The sequence below is a fragment of the Cyclopterus lumpus genome, chromosome 19 (assembly GCF_009769545.1).
Source record: "Cyclopterus lumpus isolate fCycLum1 chromosome 19, fCycLum1.pri, whole genome shotgun sequence".
Taxonomy (NCBI): domain Eukaryota; kingdom Metazoa; phylum Chordata; class Actinopteri; order Perciformes; family Cyclopteridae; genus Cyclopterus; species Cyclopterus lumpus.
In genome coordinates this window covers 19,399,302-19,419,301 of record NC_046984.1, presented here as the reverse complement: position 1 = coordinate 19,419,301, position 20,000 = coordinate 19,399,302, and the positions used below count along the sequence as shown (strand labels likewise).

Here is a 20,000-nt window from a genome sequence, read left to right as displayed (position 1 = left end):
CATGACAAGTGTCTGTTCCTCATGACATGTTATGTTCCTCATGACAAGTGTCTGTTCCTCATGACATGTTATGTTCCTCATGACAAGTGTCTGTTCCTCATGACATGTTATGTTCCTCATGACAAGTGTCTGTTCCTCATGACCATGTTATGTTCCTCATGACAAGTGTCTGTTCCTCATGACATGTTATGTTCCTCATGACAAGTGTCTGTTCCTCATGACCATGTTATGTTCCTCATGACAAGTGTCTGTTCCTCATGACATGTTATGTTCCTCATGACAAGTGTCTGTTCCTCATGACATGTTATGTTCCTCATGACCATGTTATGTTCCTCATGACAAGTGTCTGTTCCTCATGACCATGTTATGTTCCTCATGACAAGTGTCTGTTCCTCATGACCATGTTCTAATCCTCACGACATGTTATGTTCCTCATGACAAGTGTCTGTTCCTCATGACATGTTATGTTCCTCATGACAAGTGTCTGTTCCTCACGACATGTTATGTTCCTCATGACCATGTTATGTTCCTCATGACAAGTGTATGTTCCTCATGACCATGTTATGTTCCTCATGACAAGTGTCTGTTCCTCATGACCATGTTATGTTCCTCATGACAAGTGTCTGTTCCTCATGACATGTTATGTTCCTCATGACAAGTGTCTGTTCCTCATGACCATGTTATGTTCCTCATGACCATGTTATGTTCCTCATGACCATGTTCTAATCCTCACGACATGTTATGTTCCTCATGACATGTTATGTTCCTCATGACAAGTGTCTGTTCCTCATGACCATGTTCTAATCCTCACGACATGTTATGTTCCTCATGACATGTTATGTTCCTCATGACAAGTGTCTGTTCCTCATGACCATGTTATGTTCCTCATGACAAGTGTCTGTTCCTCATGACATGTTATGTTCCTCATGACAAGTGTCTGTTCCTCATGACATGTTATGTTCCTCATGACAAGTGTCTGTTCCTCATGACCATGTTATGTTCCTCATGACAAGTGTCTGTTCCTCATGACATGTTATGTTCCTCATGACAAGTGTCTGTTCCTCATGACATGTTATGTTCCTCATGACAAGTGTCTGTTCCTCATGACCATGTTCTAATCCTCACGACATGTTATGTTCCTCATGACATGTTATGTTCCTCATGACAAGTGTCTGTTCCTCATGACCATGTTATGTTCCTCATGACAAGTGTCTGTTCCTCATGACCATGTTCTAATCCTCACGACATGTTATGTTCCTCATGACAAGTGTCTGTTCCTCATGACATGTTATGTTCCTCATGACAAGTGTCTGTTCCTCACGACATGTTATGTTCCTCATGACCATGTTATGTTCCTCATGACAAGTGTATGTTCCTCATGACCATGTTATGTTCCTCATGACAAGTGTCTGTTCCTCATGACCATGTTATGTTCCTCATGACAAGTGTCTGTTCCTCATGACATGTTATGTTCCTCATGACAAGTGTCTGTTCCTCATGACATGTTATGTTCCTCATGACAAGTGTCTGTTCCTCATGACAAGTGTCTGTTCCTCATGACCATGTTATGTTCCTCATGACAAGTGTCTGTTCCTCATGACCATGTTCTAATCCTCACGACATGTTATGTTCCTCATGACAAGTGTCTGTTCCTCATGACATGTTATGTTCCTCATGACAAGTGTCTGTTCCTCATGACCATGTTATGTTCCTCATGACCATGTTATGTTCCTCATGACCATGTTCTAATCCTCACGACATGTTATGTTCCTCATGACATGTTATGTTCCTCATGACAAGTGTCTGTTCCTCATGACCATGTTCTAATCCTCACGACATGTTATGTTCCTCATGACATGTTATGTTCCTCATGACAAGTGTCTGTTCCTCATGACCATGTTATGTTCCTCATGACAAGTGTCTGTTCCTCATGACATGTTATGTTCCTCATGACAAGTGTCTGTTCCTCATGACATGTTATGTTCCTCATGACAAGTGTCTGTTCCTCATGACCATGTTCTAATCCTCACGACATGTTATGTTCCTCATGACATGTTATGTTCCTCATGACAAGTGTCTGTTCCTCATGACCATGTTATGTTCCTCATGACAAGTGTCTGTTCCTCATGACCATGTTCTAATCCTCACGACATGTTATGTTCCTCATGACAAGTGTCTGTTCCTCATGACATGTTATGTTCCTCATGACAAGTGTCTGTTCCTCATGACATGTTATGTTCCTCATGACAAGTGTCTGTTCCTCATGACAAGTGTCTGTTCCTCATGACCATGTTATGTTCCTCATGACAAGTGTCTGTTCCTCATGACCATGTTCTAATCCTCACGACATGTTATGTTCCTCATGACAAGTGTCTGTTCCTCATGACATGTTATGTTCCTCATGACAAGTGTCTGTTCCTCATGACATGTCATGTTCCTCATGACAAGTGTCTGTTCCTCATGACCATGTTATGTTCCTCATGACAAGTGTCTGTTCCTCATGACATGTTATGTTCCTCATGACAAGTGTCTGTTCCTCATGACCATGTTATGTTCCTCATGACAAGTGTCTGTTCCTCACGACATGTTATGTTCCTCATGACAAGTGTCTGTTCCTCATGACCATGTTATGTTCCTCATGACAAGTGTCTGTTCCTCACGACATGTTATGTTCCTCATGACCTCATGACTCATTCTACTGGCTGTGTACAGATCTCATGACGAGTAATCAGATATGAACCCTATATATATATATATATATATATATATATATATATATATATATATATATATATATGTGTGTATATGTATATATATATATACATATATATCATATGATAAAAACAAGTGGACCAGAGCAGCAGGAGAGTAACAAGGAGGAAGTGGAGAGTAATTTTCTCTTTGAAGAGAAGTCACCCCAATGGATTGTGGGTAGGACGACCAGACGCCTCACCATCCCCAGAGAGAACGGTGTGAGAGTGTGTGTGTGTGTGTCTTTGCAGGCCGTTCAGGCTTTTTAATTGCCCCCCTAATTAAAGACAGTAACCATGGAGACCACCCCTCCCAATACAAGTAGAGTCTCCTCTGTGTTTCTTCTTCTTCTTCTTCTTCTTCTTCTTCTTCTTCTTCTTCTTCTTCTTCTTCTTGTCTCAGCTCTTGACTCAGCAGACTCAGCTCTGATGTCATTGTGATGAAACAGCCTGTAATAGAAGAATTGTATATACAACAAAGGTCAGGTGCTATAATGTCATCTGTCTTCAGTGATGAGACTGGCTGCTCAGACAGACACACCGCACACACACACACACACACACACGCTCAAAGGCATCAACAAACAGGTCACAAGATATAAAATATAAAACAATGTTTCACATCTTTGTTTTCAAATGTGGAGATTTATAAATGCTAACATTTCTGTTTACCTGTTTACTGTCTGCCTGTCTGTCTGCCTGTCTGTCTGTCTGCCTGTCTGTCTGCCTGTCTGTCTGCCTGTCTGTCTGTCTGTCTGTCTGTCTGTCTGCCTGTCTGTCTGCCGTCCAGCAGCCACACCCTGCATTAAAGCCATTAGTCCCAGTGAGGGCTGGACGACAGGTGGAGCGACCGTCATCCTGATTGGAGACAATTTCTTTGACGGCCTTCAGGTCGTCTTCGGCACCATGCTGGTGTGGAGTGAGGTACCACACACACACACACACAGACACACACCTACACCTCTACACACACACACCTATACAGACACCTACACACACACTTACACTGTCACGACCCGGCTCAAAGGCATCAACAAACAGGGAGACACTGTGTGGCAGTGCATCAAGATACAAAACAAAAGCTCAGGTCAATGGGGTCAAGGTCAGCGACACCCCAGATGCCCCCAGAGAGCGAGCCCGATGCAGAGGGCCTTCTTATGGCCTGCTCAGGTGTGGCTCATCCCGACTGACGACAATCAGCACCTGTAACAGAGAACTGAACAGGGACCCCTAGGGCATGGGAGGTGGGTCGTCACAACACACACACACACACACACACACCTACACACAGACACACACACACACAAACACAGACACACACACCTATACACAGACACACACACACAAACACAGACACACACACCTATACACACACACACACACCTCTACACGCACACACCTATACACACATACACACAGCTACACACACACACACACACCTACACACACACACAACACACATGATCCATAACCAATAATCAGCCTTTATCTGGTGAGAATACCTGATGGGGTACATAACCTCCAGACTTCGGCCCTCCCTGTCCGCTGCCACCACTGAAGTTCTCCTCCATGACCTCATGACCTCCAGACTTGACCTCTTTGGCTCAGTGTGTTCAGAACTCTGCTGCTCGACTGCTGCCCCCCCCCCCCCCCCCCCCCCCCCCCGCGCTGGAACGCCCTCCCCATCCACATCCGTCAGGCTCCCACCCTTTCATCATTCAAACAAGCCCTGAAAACCCACCTTCACCTGCTGACTCCGCCCCCTACCCTCCACTATATGACTCATTCCTCAGAGCTTCTCAAGTTTTCTTTTTTTTTACCTGAAATGTTCTATTTGTTTATTTGTTTGCTCTTTGTCTTTCTATTTTTAGTTTAGTTGTGTATGTCTATGCCTTATGTAAAGTGTCTTTGTGTGTTTTGAAAAGCGCTATATGAATTTGATGTATTATTATTATTATAAGACATACACCACATAGAACACTTTTGTTAAATACATTGCTTTAATGGTAAACTGTTTGTATTCATAATTTAATTAATATAACAGGATTTGTTTGTATGCTTTGAATTGATCAATATACAATATGTTGGCTATATCATTGAAGCAGACATTAGATGTGACATATGTGTCTCAACGATATTGATCTGATTTGTTTTATATCAGTTTTAATAAAGGATGTTATGTATGTATTATCACTCTTGAATGGGTGACTCTTAACATTAGCTTATTTAACAACCGGGAGCCGACCTCTTGGAAATGTTGTTATGGCAACAGAAAATCACATGACCTGTCACATGACCCACCAAGATGTTCCGTAGGTGTCACTTAGGTACTCATGAGTTAAAACCAAGGATCTCTCTCTCTCTCCCTCTCCCTCTCTCTGTCTGTGTCTCACTCCTTCAGCTGATCACTCCTCATGCTATCCGAGTGCAGACTCCTCCCCGTCACATCCCCGGTGTTGTCGAGGTAACGCTGTCCTACAAGTCCAAACAATTCTGTAAAGGAGCACCTGGACGATTCGTTTACACAGGTACCACACTAATGATTCATTTACACTGGTACCACACTAATGATTCATTTACACTGGTACCACACTATAGATTCATGTATACAGGTAACACACTAATGATTCATGTATACAGGTACTACACTAATGATTCATGTATACAGGTAACACACTAATGGTTCATGTATACAGGTAACACACTAATGATTCATGTATACAGGTTACACACTAATGATTCATTTACACAGGTACCACTCTAATGATTCATGTATACAGGTAACACACTAATGATTCATGTATACAGGTTACACACTAATGATTCATTTACACAGGTACCACTCTAATGATTCATGTATACAGGTAAAACACTAATGATTCATGTATACAGGTTACACACTAATGATTCATTTACACAGGTAACAGACTAATGATTCATGTATACAGGTAACACACTAATGATTCATGTATACAGGTAACACACTAATGATTCATTTACACAGGTAACACACTAATGATTCATGTATACAGGTACCACACTAATGATTCATGTATACAGGTAACACACTAATGATTCATTTACACAGGTAACACACTAATGATTCATGTATACAGGTACTACACTAATGATTCATTTACACTGGTACCACACTAATGATTCATTTACACAGGTACCACTCTAATGATTCATGTATACAGGTAACACACTAATGATTCATGTATACAGGTTACACACTAATGATTCATTTACACAGGTACCACTCTAATGATTCATGTATACAGGTAACACACTAATGATTCATGTATACAGGTTACACACTAATGATTCATGAATACAGGTAACACACTAATGATTCATGTATACAGGTTACACACTAATGATTCATTTACACAGGTACCACTCTAATGATTCATGTATACAGGTAACACACTAATGATTCATTTACACAGGTAACACACTAATGATTCATGTATACAGGTAACACACTAATGATTCATTTACACAGGTAACAGACTAATGATTCATGTATACAGGTAACACACTAATGATTCAGGTATACAGGTAACACACTAATGATTCATGTATACAGGCAACACACTAATGATTCAGGTATACAGGTAACACACTAATGATTCAGGTATACAGGTAACACACTAATGATTCAGGTATACAGGTAACACACTAATGATTCAGGTATACAGGTAACACACTAATGATTCATTTACACAGGTAACAGACTAATGATTAATGTATACATGTAACACACTAATGATTCATTTACACAGGTAACACACTAATGATTCATGTATACATGTAACACACTAATGATTCAGGTATACAGGTAACACACTAATGATTCATTTACACAGGTAACACACTAATGATTCATGTATACATGTAACACACTAATGATTCATGTATACATGTAACACACTAATGATTCAGGTATACAGGTAACACACTAATGATTCATTTACACAGGTAACACACTAATGATTCATGTATACAGGTAACACACTAATGATTCATGTATACAGGTAACACACTAATGATTCATGTATACATGTAACACACTAATGATTCAGGTATACAGGTAACACACTAATGATTCATGTATACATGTAACACACTAATGATTCATGTATACAGGTAGCACACTAATGATTCATGTATACATGTAACACACTAATGATTCAGGTATACAGGTAACACACTAATGATTCATGTATACAGGTAACACACTAATGATTCATGTATACATGTAACACACTAATGATTCAGGTATACAGGTAACACACTAATGATTCATGTATACATGTAACACACTAATGATTCAGGTATACAGGTAACAGACTAATGATTCATGTATACAGGTAACACACTAATGATTCATTTACACAGGTAACACACTAATGATTCATGTATACATGTAACACACTAATGATTCATGTATACAGGTAGCACACTAATGATTCATTTACACAGGTAACACACTAATGATTCATGTATACATGTAACACACTAATGATTCATGTATACAGGTAACACACTAATGATTCATTTACACAGGTAACACACTAATGATTCATGTATACATGTAACACACTAATGATTCAGGTATACAGGTAACACACTAATGATTCATGTATACAGGTAGCACACTAATGATTCATTTACACAGGTAACACACTAATGATTCATGTATACATGTAACACACTAATGATTCATGTATACAGGTAACACACTAATGATTCATTTACACAGGTAACACACTAATGATTCATGTATACATGTAACACACTAATGATTCAGGTATACAGGTAACACACTAATGATTCATGTATACATGTAACACACTAATGATTCATGTATACAGGTAGCACACTAATGATTCATTTACACAGGTAACACACTAATGTTTCATGTATACATGTAACACACTAATGATTCATGTATACAGGTAACACACTCAACAATGTGATTATAATGTGATCTATATTGTGAACTATGATGTGATCAGGATCATGTGATCTATAATGGGATTAATAATGGGATCTATGATGTGATCAGGATCATGTGATCTATAATGGGATTAATAATGGGATCTATATTGTGATCTATCATGTGATCAGCATCATATGATCTAGAGAGTGATCTATAATGTGATCAGTATCATATGATCTATAATTTGATCTATCATGTGATCAGTTTCATATGATCTATAATATGATCAGCATCATGTGATCTATAGTGTGATATATCATGTGATCAGCATCATGTGATCTATAGTGTGATATATCATGTGATCAGCATCATATGATCTATAATGTGATCTATCATGTGATCAGCATTATATGATCCGTAATGTGATCTATAATGTGATCAGCATCATGTGATCTATCATGTGATCAGCATCATGTGATCTATAATGTGATCTATAATATGATCTATAGTGTGATCTATAATGTAGTCTATGGTGTGAACTATAATCTGATCTATATTGTGATATATCATGTGATCTATAATATGATCTATAGTGTGATCTATAATGTGATCTATAGTTTGATCAATATTGTGATATATTATTTGATATATCATGTGATCTTTAATGTGATCAGCAACATGTGATCTATAATGTGATCTATCATGTGATCCGCATCATATTATCTATAGTGTGATATATAATGTGATATATCATGTGATCAGCATCTTGTGATCTATCATGTGATCTATCATGTGATCTATAATGTGATCTATAGTTTGATCTATAGTGTGATCTATTATTTGATATATCATGTGATCTTGAGTGTGATCTTTAATGTGATCTATAGTGTGATCTATTATGTGATCTATAGTGTGATATATAATGTGATCAGTATCATATGATCTATAATATGATCAGCATCATGTGATCTATAAGGTGATCTAGTATGTGATCAGCATCATATGATCTATAGTGTGATATATCATGTGATCAGCATCATATGATCTATAATATGATCAGCATCATGTGATCTATAAGGTGATCTAGTATGTGATCAGCATCATATGATCTATAGTGTGATATATCATGTGATCAGCATCATATGATCTATAGTGTGATATATCATGTGATCAGCATCATATGATCTATAGTGTGATATATCATGTGATCAGCATCATATGATCTATAGTGTGATATATCATGTGAACAGCATCATGTGATCTATAATGTGATCTATCATGTGAACAGCATCATGTGATCTATAATGTGATCTATCATGTGATCATCATTATATGATCCGTAATGTGATCTATAATGTGATCAGCATCATGTGATCTATCATGTGATCAGCATCATGTGATCTATAATGTGATCTATAATATGATCTATATTGTGATCTATAGTTTGATCTATAGTGTGATCTATTATTTGATATATCATGTGATCTATCATGTGATCTATCATGTGATCATCATTATATGATCCGTAATGTGATCTATAATGTGATCAGCATCATGTGATCTATCATGTGATCAGCATCATGTGATCTATAATGTGATCTATAATATGATCTATAGTGTGATCTATAGTTTGATCTATAGTGTGATCTATTATTTGATATATCATGTAATCTATAGTGTGATCTTTAATGTGATCTATAGTTTGATCTATAATGTGATATATAGTGTGATCTTTAATGTGATCCATAGTGTGATCTATAATGTGATCTATAGTGTGATATATAGTGTGATCTATAGTGTGATATATAGTGTGATCTGTAGTGTGATCTATAGTGTGATCTATAATATGATCTATAGTGTGATCTATAATGTGATCTATAGTGTGATCTTTAGTGTGATATATAGTTTGATCTATAATATGATATATAGTGTGATCTATAGTGTGATCTATAATGTGATATATAGTGTGATCTATAGTGTGATCTAAAGTGTGATATATAGTGTGATGTATAGTGTGATATATAGTGTGATCTATAGTGTGATCTATAGTGTGATCTAGTGTGATCTATAGTGTGATATATAGTGTGATCTATAATGTGATCTATAGTGTGATCTATAGTGTGATCTAAAGTGTGATATATAGTGTGATGTATAGTGTGATCTAAAGTGTGATATAGTGTGATCTAAAGTGTGATATATAGTGTGATCTAGTGTGATCTATAGTGTGATCTAGTGTGATATATAGTGTGATCTATAGTGTGATATATAGTGTGATCTATAGTGTGATATATAGTGTGATCTATAGTGTGATATATAGTGTGATCTATAATGTGATCTATAGTGTGATCTATAGTGTGATCTAAAGTGTGATATATAGTGTGATATATAGTGTGATCTATAGTGTGATCTAAAGTGTGATATATAGTGTGATCTATAGTGTGATATATAGTGTGATCTAAAGTGTGATATATAGTGTGATCTATAGTGTGATATATAGTGTGATCTATAATGTGATCTATAGTGTGATATATAGTGTGATCTAAAGTGTGATATATAGTGTGATCTATAGTGTGATCTAAAGTGTGATATAGTGTGATCTAAAGTGTGATATATAGTGTGATCTAAAGTGTGATATAGTCTGATCTATAATGTGATATAGTGTGATCTATAGTGTGATCTAAAGTGTGATATAGTGTGATCTATAGTGTGATATAGTGTGATCTATAGTCTGATCTATAGTGTGATATATAGTGTGATATATAGTCTGATCTATAGTGTGATATATAGTGTGATCTATAGTGTGATCTAAAGTGTGATATATAGTGTGATCTAAAGTGTGATATAGTGTGATCTAGTGTGATCTATAGTGTGATCTATAATGTGATCTCTAGGCTGTAGCATGATTATAATGTACATGGGATCTGGCATAGATGAATACAAGTCAGTGTATTGTCTTCCTCCTGTATCCTCCCTCTCTCTATCATTTGTCCCTTCTTTCCTGTGTCCTCCCTCTTTCATTCCTTTGTCCTCCTTTCTTCCTGTGTCCTCCCTCTTTCATTCCTTTGTCCTCCTTTCTTCCTGTGTCCTCCCTCTTTCATTCCTTTGTCCTCCTTTCTTCCTGTGTCCTCCCTCTTTCATTCCTTTGTCCTCCTTTCTTCCTGTGTCCTCCCTCTCTCTTTCCTTTGTCCTCCTTTCTTCCTGTGTCTTCCCTCCCTCGTTCCTTTGTCCTCCTTTCTTCCTGTGTCCTCCCTCTCTCTTTCCTTTGTCCCTTCCTTCCTGTGTCCTTCCTCTCTCTTTCCTTTGTCCTCCTTTCTTCCTGTGTCCTCCCTCTCTTTCCTTTGTCCCTTCCTTCCTGTGTCCTCCCTCTCTCTTTCCTTTGTCCTCCTTTCTTCCTGTGTCCTCCCTCTCTCTTTCCTTTGTCCCTTCCTTCCTGTGTCCTCCCTCTCTCTTTCCTTTGTCCTCCTTTCTTCCTGTGTCCTCCCTCTCTATTTCCTCTATCCTCCTTTCTTCCTGTATCCTCCCTCTCTCTTTCCTTTGTCCTCCTTTCTTCCTGTGTCCTCCCTCTCTATTTCCTCTATCCTCCTTTCTTCCTGTATCCTCCCTTTCTCTTTCCTTTGTCCTCCTTTCTTCCTGTGTCCTCCCTCCCTCTTTCCTTTGTCCTCCTTTCTCCCTCACATGTCCTACGTACTTTCTTACAGTAATTACACACATTTAAATCCCATTAACCCTCAAACTGTCTGTGGATACATTAGTGACCTCCGCACACACACACACACACACACACACAACCCTGTGAGTGTGATGTCATCAGTCACATGACATCCAGTTTCAGATCTCAGTTGTTTAGAGCGACTCCTGCTCACCTCCACCATGCATATATGTATATACGTATATATGCATACGTATATATGCATATATATATATATATACGTATATATACATACATATATATATACATATATATATATATATGTATATAGATATATACATATCTATATACATACATACATATATATATATATATATATATATATATGTATATATACAGTACGTATATACATACATATATATACAGTATGTATATACATATAAATATATATATGTGTATATATACATTTATATATATACACATATTTATTTGTATACATACATATAAATACATATATGTATATGTATATACATATACATATATATATGTATATATACAAATAAATATATATATATTTAAACATATAAATATATATATACATATATGTATATACATATATGGATTTATATGTATATATACAAATAAATACATATATATATATATATATATATATATATATACATATATATATATATATATATATATATATGTATATATATATATATATATATATATATATATGTATATATGTATATACATATACATATAGCCTTTAAGGACGGACTGCAGGTTAAACAGACACACAAGTGATAATAAACTGTTTAACAGTCAACAACACAAGGTCACACACACACAAACTCACACACACAGCAAGCAGTAGATAACACAGACATCTGGAGAGCTAACACACTCGTATAACTGCTGCTTGTTACGCCCTGTGGGCCTTCAAGGACTGAACACACACACACTGTTTGCTGGATACGAGAGTAAGTCTAAAGCTTGTTAAATGCAGCTGAACCAAGACAGGATTATGATTCATGCACTTTACACACACACACACATACGCACACACTCCTACACACACGAACACACACACATACTCAAACACACACTCACCAGCTCTCCGTGCTCTGCTGCGTTGACTGGCGCTCAGTTTTTATCATCTCTAAACCACTTTCAACTGTCGCTGATGTTCGAGAAGGAAGAAACAGAGTATCACCAATCAGAGAGCAGAGAGACTCAAATTGACCAATTAGAGAACAGACAGACTCAAACTGACCAATCAGAGAGCAGAGATACTCAAACTGCTCCTTTAATTAACAACAATGCTAGTCAGTCATCTCTTGTTTTCTGTAGTGTTAAACTAGTGAACCAGTCCACAGTGGGTGTGATGATGATGATGGTTTACTCCTTCGGGACCTTTAGAACACATTAAAGACCACTACAACCTCCTGCAGGACTTTAGAACCTCCTTCAAGACCTATAGAACATGTTAAAGGACTACTATAACCTACTGAAGCGCTTTTAGAACCTTCTTTAAGACTTTAGAACATTTTGAAGGACCACTATAACTTTATTAAGGGCTTGTAGAACCTTCTTTAAGACTTTAGAACATTTTAAAGGACCACCATAACCTTCTGAAGGGCTGTTAGAACCTTCTTTATGACCTTTAGAACATTTTAAAGGACCACTATAACCTTCTGAATGACTTTAGAGCCTCCTTTAGGTCCTTTAGAACATTTTGAAGGACCACTATGACCTGCTGAAGTGCTTTTAGAACCTTCTTTAAGATTTAAGCACATTTTAAAGGACCACTATAACCTTCTGAAGGACTTTAGTGCCTCCTTTAGGTCCTTTAGAACATTTTGAAGGACCACCATGACCTGCTGAAGTGTTTTTAGAACCTTCTTTAGGACTTAAGCTCAATTTAAAGGACCACTGTCACCTACTGATAGACTTTTAGAACTTCCTGTATGACCGTTAGAACATTTTAAAGGACTTACATAACCTGCTGCAGGACTTTAGAACCTCCTTCAAGACCTTTAGAACATTTTAAAGGACTACTATAACTTTCTGAAGGGCTTTTAGAACCTTCTTTAAGACTTTAGAACATTTTAAAGGATTTTCATCTTTTTATTTAAATAGTTTTATAACATCTCATCACTTTGTTTCTTCCTCCTCATCTTCGTCAGCTCTCAATGAGCCCACCATAGATTATGGCTTCCAGAGGTTACAGAAGGTCATTCCTCGTCACCCCGGAGACCCAGAGAGACTGCCCAAGGTAACACACACACACACACGCACACACACACACACACACACACACACTCACACACACACACACACACAGAAAAACAATCGTTTTATACAAACACAGACAGAATAACTGATTATTGTTGGGGTTTTTTCATCAGTCTGTGTTCTGCTTGGCTGCTCAGAGTCCTGATAGCCATCAGCTGCATCTGTGTGTGTGTGTGTGTGTGTGTTGTACTCTGAGATTCTTTTGAATGAAAAGTGCATTACAAATAAAATGCATTATTAGGGTCCGAGCGACTGACGACGTCAGTCCGAGAGGACCCTATTGAGTTTGTTAGGGTTCTTATTATTAGGGTCCGACCGATTGACGAAGTCAGTCCGAGAGGACCCTATTGAGTTTGTTAGGGTTCTTATTATTAGGGTCCGACCGATTGACGAAGTCAGTCCGAGAGGACCCTATTGAGTTTCTTAGGGTCCTTATTAGGGTCCGAGCGACTGACGAAGTCAGTCCGAGACCCTATTGAAATTGCTTCGTCTACATTGGGAGCATTTCTGGGGCACGTAGACATTTTAAAAACTAACCATATTTGGCACGCTTGTCAGGCTTGGTGAAAATAGCCATCTGATTAAGGAGTCAAATTTTTGCAATTCATAGTTGCTCTCTAGCGCCCCCTCCAAATTTGACCGGCAACGCCCCTCACCCAGAATGTCCGATTGACTTGAAATTCTTCACACATGTCCATGTCCACCTGTTCTACAAAAAAGCCTCTCAGACCCCTAAGGTCCGCCTACTTAGATTTTCCGCCATTTTGAATTTGGTGAAAAACAACTAATTGACTTCCTTAACTACATGCTTGGTCCAAATCAACAAAACCTGATATCAATCAAATCATTGAAGCCAGATGACGTAGAATATGTCAACTGTTTATTTATATCTCATTGTGGTAAGGATCTATGGCCCAATGAACATCTTAGGGGCGTGTCTTGTTTTTCAATGCTCATAGCGTCAACACTATTGGGACTAATCACTTTGAAATATTTTTCCTAAATGCATATGGCATGCCTTAACTTGCAAAAAAAATATTGTGCGATTTGAAGACTAGGGGGCGCTACAATAATTCGCCGAAGTTGGCCGTTTTTCCCGTTTTTAGCTCGTTTTTGGCACTTTTTGCCATTATACATTTAACGTTATCTCCCTCAAAAAAATTCCGATCGACTTCAATCTTCTTTCCAGGATGATCAGAAGGCCTTGAGCATGATTATTCTGCAAAAAAACATTGCTTTCACCCACTCTCACTTGTCATTAAAAATATTCTAATAAAATCCCACTTTCTGTTTGTTGTTATGGTAGAGATTGTTGCTTTAACTAAACCAATCTTTCAAAAAATAATCATGCATGATGCCAGTCAAGCCCTGAACACAATTCCAAGAAGAAACTTTTGAAAATGGGATCCCGAGGCGTTCCAAGGCCAGCCGGGAGATATAATCCCTCCAGCGTGTCCTCGGTCTTCCCCGGGGCCTCCCACCAGTTGGACGTGCCCGGAAAACCTCTAATGGGAGGCGTCCAGGAGGCATCCTGACTAGATGAACCACCTCAGCTGACTCCTTTGGACACGAAGGAGCAGCGACTCGACTCCGAGCTCCCCCCTGATGTCCGAGCTCCTTACCCTATCTCTAAGGCTGAGCCCGGCCACCCTACGGAATACATATTTGTTTTAAATATAAACTATATATTTATAGACACAATATATAAATAATTATAGCTGTATCTATATATTTATATATATAACAGATTAGAATTGGGCAAAAGGTAAGAAAAAAATAAAATGACAAGTTTTAGACACTAATATTTTCTAGCTCTAGTTCCAAACAAAATTATCAGCAAACTGGTGGAGCAGGACGATAAAACACATGCCTTGAGTGTGGGAGTTGTGTGTTCAAATCCAGGCCATGGTACATTTTTTCATCCCTTTCTTTTTTTTTTACCTTTAATTTACATGACGGGGTTTAGACTTCCCATAGTGACACGTGATGCATGTATCTGTTCACATTCTCAAAGCGCCCCTACTGGCCAAAACAAAATAAGCCTAAAAATGCATCAGATTCACATGAAAATTACACAACATGGCATACACTTCACGTAGAGACACATGATGCATGTATTCAATTAAATTCCCTCAGTTTATTTTGTATAGCCCAATATCACAAATTACAAATTTGCCTCAGAGGGCTTTACAATCTGTACACATACGACATCCCTGACCTTTGACCTCACATCGGATCAGGAAACACTCCCCAAAAATAACATTTCACAGGGAAAAAAGGGAAGAAACCTTCAGGAGAGCAACAGAGGAGGATCCCTCTCCCCGGATGGACAGAAGAATAGATGTCATGTGACCAGATGAACAGAGTTACAGAGTTACATAAACACATTACATGAATATGACAATGTATGAATGGAACTCCAATCCATGAAACAGAAGGAGGTAGAGAGGAGGGGGGGCGGGGCATCAGCAGGGCCAATGGGAGGCCGGCTCACCAGCATCAGACACCTCCAGGTCCAATGGACCCTATGAGACGTGAAGTCACAACGACTCCGGGGAGGAAGCAGAGTTAATAAGGTGCAATGGAGAGATGTAAATTCATCCATAAGGAGAGAGAGAAGAGGAGAGAGGTGCTCAGTGTATCCTAAAACATCCCCCAGCAGCCTATAAGCCTATAGCAGCATATCAAGGGGCTGGACCAGGGGAAACCTGATTCAGCCCTAACTATAAGCACTATTAAAGAGGAAAGTCTTAAGTCTATTCTTGAATGAGGTGACTGTGTCTGCCTCCCGGACTGAAAGTGGAAGCTGGTTCCATAAAAGAGGAGCTTGATAACTGAAGGCTCTGGCTCCCATCCTACTTTTTAGGACTCTAGGAACCACAAGTAGCCCCGCATTTAGTGAGCGCAGCTCTCTAGTGGGGCAATATGGTACTACAAGCTCCTTAAGATATGATGGTGCATCACCAATCAAGGCTTTGTAGGTGAGGAGAAGAATTTTAAATGGGATTCTTGATTTTACAGGGAGCCAGTGCAGAGCAGCTAATACAGGAGTCATGTGATCTCTTTTCTTAGTTTTTGTGAGTACACGAGCTGCAGCATTCTGGATCAACTGGAGGGACTTAAGAGACTTATTAGAGCAGCCTGATAATAAGGAGTTGCAGTAATCTAGTCTGGAAGTAACAAACACGTGAACCAGCTTTTCTGCATCTTTTTGAGACAAGATGTGCCTGATTTTTGAAATGTTACATAAATGAAAAAATGCAGTCCTTGAGATTTGCTTAACGTGGAGTTAAAGGACAAGTCTCGGTCAAAGATAACTAGAGATTCTTTACAGTGGTGTTGGATGCCAGGGCAATGCCATCTACAGAAACCACATCACCAGATAATTGATCTCTGAGGTGTTCAGGGCCAGTAAAATAACTTCAGTTTTGTCTGAGTTTAACATCAGGAAGTTGCAGGTCATCCATGTTTTTATGTCTTTAAGACATTCTTGAATTTTAGCAGCTGGTTGGTCTCCTCTGGTTTGATCGATAGATATAATTGAGTATCGTCTGCATAGCAATGAAAGTTTATAGAGTGTTTCATGATAATATTGCCCAAAGGAAGCATATATAAGGTAAATAAAATTGGTCCAAGCACAGAACCTTGTGGAACTCCGTGATTAACGTTGGTGGTCATTGAGGCTTCATCGTTTACAAATACAAACTGAGATCGATCTGATAAATAGGATTTAAACCAACTTAGTGCGGTACCTGAAATGCCAATCGACTGATCCAGTCTCTGTAATAGGATGTCATGATCAATGGTGTCGAACGCAGCACTAAGGTCTAATAATACCAGTACGGAGATGAGTCCTTTATCAGCACTAAGGTCTAACAAGACCAGTACGGAGATGAGTCCTTTATCAGCACTAAGGTCTAACAAGACCAGTACAGAGATGATTCCTTTATCAGCACTAAGGTCTAACAAGACCAGTACAGAGATGAGTCCTTTATCAGCACTAAGGTCTAACAAGACCAGTACGGAGATGAGTCCTTTATCTGATGCAATTAGGAGGTCATTAGTAATCTTCACCAGTGCTGTCTCTGTGGTGTTTTCTAAATCCTGACTGAAACTCCTCAAATAAACTATTCTGATGTAGAAAGTCACACAACTGATTTGCGACTACTTTCTCAAGGATCTTAGAGAGGAAGGGAAGGTTAGAGATTAGTCTGTAGTTAGCCAACACCTCTGGATTAAGAGTGGTCTTCTTCAGGAGAGGTTTAATTACAGCTACTTTGAAGGAATGTGGTACATGGCCTGTTAGCAAAGACACATTAACAATATCCAACAGAGAGGTGCCAATTAAAGGCAACACGTCTTTAAGCAGCCTCGTTGGGATGGGGTCTAAGAGACAGGTAGACGGTTTAGAAGTAGAAACTGTTGAGGACAATTGGTCTAGGTTAATGGGAGAAAAGCTATCCAAATATACACCAGGGCATACAGCCGTTTCCAAGGCCACTCCTCTTGATGACAGATCGGCAGTAGTTGAGGGCAAGAGATCATCAATCTTGCCTCTAATAGTTCAAATCTTTTCATTGAAGAAGTTCATGAAGTCATTACTACTGAGGTCTATAGGAATACACAGCTCCACAGAGCTGTGACTCTCTGTCAGCCTGGCTACAGTGCTAAAGAGAACCCTGGGGTTGTTCTTATTTTTCTCTATTACTGATGAGTAATAGGCTGCTCTGGCATTACGGAGAGCCTTTTTATATGTTTTAAGACTGTCTCGCCAAACTAAGCGTGATTCATATGTTCACATTCTCAAAGCGCCCCCTACTGGCCAAAACAAATGAGCCTAAAATGCATCAGATTCACATATAATTTACACAACGTGGTCTACGCTTCACGTAGAGACACATGATGCATGTATTTCTTCACATTCTCAAAGTGCCACCTAGTGGCTCAACTGTACTTGCTCTAATCTGCCCCAAACGTGTTGTGCTTGTTACAAGTCACGGCCTGAGGATATCGACAAGCTTAATTTCACTCATATTTGAAGCGCCACATACTGGCTCAACTGGACTTGTCGACGCGCCACCTACTGGCGAAAGAATATCGGGGTTACGCGACAAACGGTCAAACGAACGACCGGCGGCCCCGCGTTCTCTGACTGGCGCGGGTGAGCGAGGACCCGTTCATTGCTGCTCGCAGCTTTAATTATTATTATTATTATTATTGGTCGTTGTGTAGAGAAGGTCTGTGATTGGTCGTTGTCTTCTGGCAGATGGTTTCCATCTGCCAGCTTCTAGCAGCAGGTTTCTATCTTCCAGCTTCTAGCAGCAGGTTTCTATCTTCCAGCTTCAAGCAGCATGTTTCTATCTTCCAGCTTCTAGCAGCAGGTTTCTATCTGCCAGCTTCAAGCAGCAGGTTTCTATCTTCCAGCTTCAAGCAGCAGGTTTCTATCTTCCAGCTTCTAGCAGCAGGTTTCTATCTGCCAGCTTCAAGCAGCAGGTTTCTATCTTCCAGCTTCTAGCAGCAGGTTTCTATCTTCCAGCTTCTAGCAGTAGGTTTCTATTTGCCAGCTTCTAGCAGCAGGTTTCTATCTTCCAGCTTCTAGCAAAAGGTTTCTATCTGCCAGCTTCTAGCAAAAGGTTTCTAGCAGCAGGTTTCTATCTGCCAGCTTCAAGCAGCAGGTTTCTATCTTCCAGCTTCTAGCAGCAGGTTTCTATCTTCCAGCTTCAAGCAGCATGTTTCTATCTTCCAGCTTCTAGCAGCAGGTTTCTATCTTCCAGCTTCAAGCAGCAGGTTTCTATCTTCCAGCTTCTAGCAGTAGGTTTCTATTTGCCAGCTTCTAGCAGCAGGTTTCTATCTTCCAGCTTCTAGCAAAAGGTTTCTATCTGCCAGCTTCTAGCAAAAGGTTTCTAGCAGCAGGTTTCTATCTTCCAGCTTCTAGCAGCAGGTTTCTATCTTCCAGCTTCAAGCAGCATGTTTCTATCTTCCAGCTTCTAGCAGCAGGTTTCTATCTGCCAGCTTCAAGCAGCAGGTTTCTATCTTCCAGCTTCAAGCAGCAGGTTTCTATCTTCCAGCTTCTAGCAGCAGGTTTCTATCTGCCAGCTTCAAGCAGCAGGTTTCTATCTTCCAGCTTCTAGCAGCAGGTTTCTATCTTCCAGCTTCTAGCAGTAGGTTTCTATTTGCCAGCTTCTAGCAGCAGGTTTCTATCTTCCAGCTTCTAGCAAAAGGTTTCTATCTGCCAGCTTCTAGCAAAAGGTTTCTAGCAGCAGGTTTCTATCTGCCAGCTTCAAGCAGCAGGTTTCTATCTTCCAGCTTCTAGCAGCAGGTTTCTATCTTCCAGCTTCAAGCAGCATGTTTC

General features: G+C 39.1%; 1 protein-coding gene across 8 annotated transcripts in view; it reads left to right on the top strand.

The window, feature by feature from the left end:
* ebf3a (EBF transcription factor 3a) overlaps positions 1 to 20,000 on the top strand; it is a 72,919-nt gene that overhangs the window by 34,395 nt on the left and 18,524 nt on the right. For 4 of the 8 annotated variants that reach the window (XM_034558551.1, XM_034558554.1, XM_034558549.1 and 1 more), the window contains 3 exons: positions 3,544 to 3,674; positions 5,152 to 5,278; positions 13,540 to 13,628. In XM_034558551.1, coding sequence (XP_034414442.1) covers positions 3,544 to 3,674; positions 5,152 to 5,278; positions 13,540 to 13,628 — 347 coding nt within the window. Of the gene's footprint in view, positions 1 to 3,540; positions 3,675 to 5,151; positions 5,279 to 13,539; positions 13,629 to 20,000 lie in introns of all 8 variants that reach the window. The other 4 variants (XM_034558548.1, XM_034558553.1, XM_034558547.1 and 1 more) reach the window with 1 other exon arrangement.